Below are 5,367 nucleotides of genomic sequence, written 5' to 3' on the forward strand. Positions count from 1 at the left end.
GGGGCCGGCCCCTCGGCACGCGAGAGCCGGGTGGGGTCTCAGCGGGTTATTCCTGCGACCTGAGAACAGCCGGTTGCTTGGAGGGAGAGGGACGCGCTGCTGAGAGCTGGGCCGTGAAAAGGGGCACCTGTGTGAGCGCCTCAGCTGGTGCGCCAGGTGCTTTATTGGTCAAAAGGGTCTCGCCTTCGCTAATGCACAGAGGGCTTTGGGTTTTCGGTAATTCACACTAAAACCCCTGCTTCCTCTTGGTTGGAGCAATGAGGGGCTTCCCTGAGCTGTGCGCGATCGCACCAGGCAGTGCGAGGTCGCTGGAAGAAGCCAAGAGATGGCGTGGTTCCAGCAGGTGCAGTGGGTCGGGCGCCGGCGCGGGGATGCCCTGGGGAATGGTGCATTCAGCTCCCGAGGAGAGAGTGCAGCGTCTCTGCTCCCCACGTAACTGCGTCACGTGTATTACAAAACACTCTTTGAAAGGATGGTCTGATAAAGGTCTGCATAAACCTGACTCCTCCACTCTTGTGCTGATTATGCTTCTCAGAGCTGTCTGCCGTGCTCAGGAGCCAGGTCGAATGTTACAGCCACCCTGGTTTCAGACGGAGGAACGGGCCTGGTGTTGGGTTTCTGCAGGAGAGGGTTAAGCTGTCATCAGAGCCTTAATAAGCCATGAGATTTCCCTTTAAACCCTCAGTTAATGGGAAATGAAATCACCGGCGGGGGAGGGAGTCTTTGTGTTTTCCACCACCTCCATCCTGACTGCCCTTTGATGAAGAACAAAACCCAGCTGGAAGATGAGGGGACGGGAGGTTAAAGCAACACTGAGGGAGAGAGGGGAGAAGACAAGAGGCAGGTGGGCACCCGTGGAACCAGGGGACAGGTTCCTGGGCGCCCCGGGCGCTGCAGTGCTGAGAGCCGACTCTGACCCGGCTGCTCCGGGGGGAAGGAGGAACCGCTCCAGGTCAGAGTTGCATTAGGGATCCTGGGAATGGAGTCGAGGGGGGAACTTGGACTTTGAACTGCAGCAGTGTCGATAAGCTTGGCTGTGTTGTTACAGGCTTTTGGTGGGAGCTGGGATGGATGTGAGAGCTCTGGCAGGTGGGAAGAGCTGAGGGTACAAGGAAAGACCGCTCCTCATCAGGGCCGGGAGCTCTGCAAAGGGCTGCCTGTATTCATGTGGCTGTTTCAGCCCAGATGCCCCGCTGCTGCAGCTCGCAGCCCCAGCAGAAGGGGCGACTGAGTTTAAGAACTGAGAGCAAATGAGTGAATAACGAATGAAATAAATGAATAAATATCCTGCTCCTTTGGGTGGGGGATTAGAGGTTTCCTATCCGCTCTCACTGCCTGCAGGCAATGCCAGCCAGAAGCTGAATTGAAGTGCTGTGATTCCTGCCCCTTCCTTGTTTGAACCAAGGCTGGGGATGAACGTTGGAGCCTCTCTGCTGGAAGGAGGTCATCATCCTGGAGCTCAGTCTCACTAGCTCCACAGAGATGAGAATCCAAATGATCAATCCCACTTACTCCCTGTGGAAGACTACGTGCAAATCAGACATTGCATGAAATCTAAAAAAAAAGTCATCAGTTACTCATTTTTCTGCTTTTCCCTTATTTGCCAGCCAAAACTGGAGAACTCTACTTGTCCAGGTTTCTACTTAAGGCCTGGAGAAGCAATGAAATGCATTAGAAAGCTCACCATCTCGCACCAAAAGGGGCCAAACAAATCTAGGTGACACCCTCAGTTCCCAGGCTGCTTTCTGCCCATGATCTCACTCCCTTCGGAGCTCAGCCAAGCTGACTTCATGCACTACAGTACGCCCTGGGGCAGCTTTAGTCTTTTTTGCAATCCTTGTCACATTTTATGGGTTTGGGGAGTTATGTCCTTCCACAACTTCACATCAGCCTAGCCACGTAGCTGAGTTCACATTATATACCTTTGTAGTGATGCTGACATGCTGCCTTCTATAAAATCATGGAATCTAACTAAAAGCCCGAAAAAAGCAAACACAAACTCTTTGTCTCAGCTGCAAGAAGGTATGAGGGACTGCCAGAACAGAAACACCACTCAGGAGTTTCTTTGCTGATTTCCTCCCGCCTTGTCCTGTCGCCCTCCCCCTGCCCAGGGACCCAAAGCAGACGTAAGCACAGGTCTGAGCAGCAATGACGTACTGTTGCTGCCTGCCATCTTCTGGGTTCCCCTTCCTTTCGGAAGCAGTTGAATTCATGTCAATGATGTGCAGCATCCGTTTCAAAACTCAAGACATCAGAAACTCAGAGTTTCCATAAAAGTATGCCTGATGCCCAGACTTCAGTCCATTTTGGATGGGCTTTGAAAAAGGTCTCCGTCTGGGGGCTCCTGGAGCTGCCCAAGGAACTAATTGGAAGAACTCCCATCTGTAACCTTTGTTCAAGTCACTCACAGGAAGAACTGAAACATGATGGTACCAGAGGCAACTCTCTTTTCCAGACAGTATTTACCCATTCTGCATCTGCAGGCTTAGTCATAGTAACCTGTTGTACTGTAAACGTTTACTATGCACAAACCAACTCACAAGAAAATATTCCTGGAAAAGAAGAACTAGTGTGTGTTGCACACTCGCCACCGTGGATTCATTTGGCCTCTGATTTAAAAATAGATTTCCTGAAAGGGAATGGTTTTGCACACACACAGTGACAGACCACTACTGGACCCTCCTGCTACCTCTGGTTTGGTTTTCCCAATTTCTGGGGTGATTTTAAGGAACATGCAAGCATTTGCCTGGGGTTGCAGGTAAGCTTAACCCTGCAACAGAAACTCAACAGCTTCCTGTCTCAGTTTCTGCAAACCAAAATAGCAAAGAGTTAGAAAACAAAGAAAAAAGCTATTAACTCTCCCCATGAGTTAAACAGCACATAACCCTCAAGAAGGCACATGAGCAAAGATAAATGGGCTGTTGCAGTGTTCATCTCTTTTGTTTGTAGTAAATTATTGTGTGTAATTCATGTTTCCTGTCCATAAATGCCAGAGGAACTTGAAGACATGGAATCCATTCTAATTTAGTAAAGACAAAAACAACTCCTTTTGAGCCCATCTGGAACTTGTTTTTATCGTAATTGTTTTGGGCTCAGTAACGAGTTCAAGATCTAACTGCCCTCACTAATTGTTTCAAGAATAAACAGATGCTTTGTTTAAAGGCGGCAGCTCCCATTTTGCCCAGCACAGCACTCCCCGGGATCGCAGGATGAAAGGAGCTGTGCGCCATGTCAGCACAGGCCTTAACGAGCTTTGGCGCCCTCGCCAGGGGTGCTCACCTCCGTCAGCAGCCGATGGGGCAGGAAACCAGCCCCCAGCCACGCTCTTGATGAGTGTCCAGCCAGTGACATGTGCCCTTTGCTCTTAAACACTGTTGGCATTTTGTTTGTAAATTCATCTGAGGACCTTTTGCAACATGTCCTACTGTGACAAGTCATACCTGGCCTGATGACACATAGGCACCTCCTGCAGCTGGGCTATAGGGCACACAACAGAGAGAGTTCGTTCCCTAGCCACCTAACCCCAAGCCCCTCGGCTGGAGTAATGCTCCATCCCCCTGCAGTAGAGCCCCAATTCTTTTCTTCATTTGAAAACAAAGATACCTCACCAGCACCCGCCCTGAGAGACTCCCCCCACCAGGATGTGAGGCTGTGCAAGCTCCGCACAAGGTCTCACCCACCCTAGTGCTCCCCAGGACACGCCATACCCGAGATCCCTGTTAGCCCCAGTGTACAAGAGGTTGCTGCATGACCGATGCACTGGCACTAGGAGCACATTCGGACAGAGCAGCACTGAGCTCCCCTACAGGGGAGCCACAACAGCCAGAGTGACCTTACTGGAAGGTTATTTCAGCTCTCGGACTCGGTCCTCGGTGGCATGGACAACAGGTGCCAAGAGCTCCAGATCCACCACAGAGTAGTCGCTAAGAGTTTCTGCTCCAGTTTTGGAAACAAGGCTCCATGAACCCGCTGTGCATAGATAAGCTGTGTAATCATAACTGCCCGAGGCACTTGACATGTTTACTTTTCAATGTTTAATGGCCATATATAAATTCTTTCTCCTTCATTGAAGGATTTCCTGTCCCAGTCAGCTAATTCTACAGTGTGATGCCTAAAGTCAGGAGAAAGTGAATCATACAGAATTGGATCGGATTTTTTATTTGTTTGTTTGTTAGAAAGAAACTAAAGATAGCACTTAGAGCTCATCCCTCCAAGGACATGTGGTTTGCACAGGGTTTGCTGTAAATCAAAGTTTATGTTATTTTTATTTCCTAGGTTTTTTTAGTTCAAAAATATAGCTTTGCATCTGGCATATCATGACAAAGAAGATCTCACCTAAATGTCCTTGAGCAGAGCCTGATCACATATCCAAATAAAGCACCTCTTCCAAAACAGCTTCTGATCATGAGTTGAAGACATCAAGCAAGAAAACATCTGTCTCTTTGCACAGTTATTTTTTTCCAGTGCTTAATCATTCTTGTTAAATTCTTCTGTCTTATGATCTGTCCTCTACACCATAGGTCACCTCCCACAGCTGTCAGTGGGGAATATCCTTCAAGGGCCTTTATTTTGTAACATCCATTTCATAAGCAGTGTGGCCAAATCAACAAGACAACTGAAAAACAATGCTTGTTTCTTATAAAAAGAGGTCTATGTTCAGCTGCACAATAGCAGCACGTACAACTAAGCATGCTGTCTGCTGTTGACCCCTGCAAGGAGTCAGAAACTGTATTTGCACTTTGGTTTTCACCAGAGGCTTTCCCTATGTGTCCTAGTCCAGGTGCCTCTCCGTAAGCCAGGGGACAGCTGTAATAAAAAGCTCTATCTGAGTGTTAAATAAGAAATCAGGATGAGTCTGGCACTCCGACACACAGGAACAGAGGTTTTGTTCTGCCAAACAGTTTGTTCTCTCTGGCCTTTGGGTCACCCAGTTTCAAACTAACTGCCTGCATCAGTGTCTGGCACAAAGAAGGAAGGAAAGGGAATAGTTCAGCCACAGCACGACCCACAGCTCACAATGGACTGAGAAAAAGGTATTTCTATTATTTTTAGTATTTTGGGCTTCCTCAGTTTTCCCAGAGAAGCTCTATTGCTTATCAGGAGGATGAAAATGCAGACTGCTGATCCAATGCACAGAACATAGAGCCATTCTCCTGACATCCAAAAATCCTAGCTGGCAAAGAAAAGCAGCTAGATCCCTTGGCTATATCAGCCCTCATGTCCTCAGAGGACTCAGCTCCCATGTATCTCCGCTGGTCTGGAAAGCATCCCAGTGACTCTGTGTGGTAGCAGAAGCTCTGTCAGCATTGGGTCCCTGCCCTGAGAAACCTCTGCAATGAAGCCCATTTCCTGAAGAACTTATACAGT

The 5,367-nt window shown here is 48.6% G+C and overlaps 1 protein-coding gene across 1 annotated transcript in view; it reads right to left on the reverse strand.

Annotated features, from left to right (window-relative positions):
• The window catches only part of DERL3 (derlin 3), an 8,445-nt gene extending 6,214 nt beyond the window's left edge, over nucleotides 1–2,231 (reverse strand). The window contains exon 1 of the mRNA XM_009280023.1: nucleotides 2,158–2,231. Coding sequence (XP_009278298.1) covers nucleotides 2,158–2,231 — 74 coding nt within the window. The remainder of the gene's footprint in view (nucleotides 1–2,157) is intronic.
• Between the last annotated feature and the right edge of the window lie 3,136 nt (nucleotides 2,232–5,367).

This window comes from Aptenodytes forsteri, unplaced genomic scaffold, assembly GCF_000699145.1.
Source record: "Aptenodytes forsteri isolate BGI_AS27 unplaced genomic scaffold, ASM69914v1 Scaffold323, whole genome shotgun sequence".
Taxonomy (NCBI): Eukaryota; Metazoa; Chordata; class Aves; order Sphenisciformes; family Spheniscidae; genus Aptenodytes; species Aptenodytes forsteri.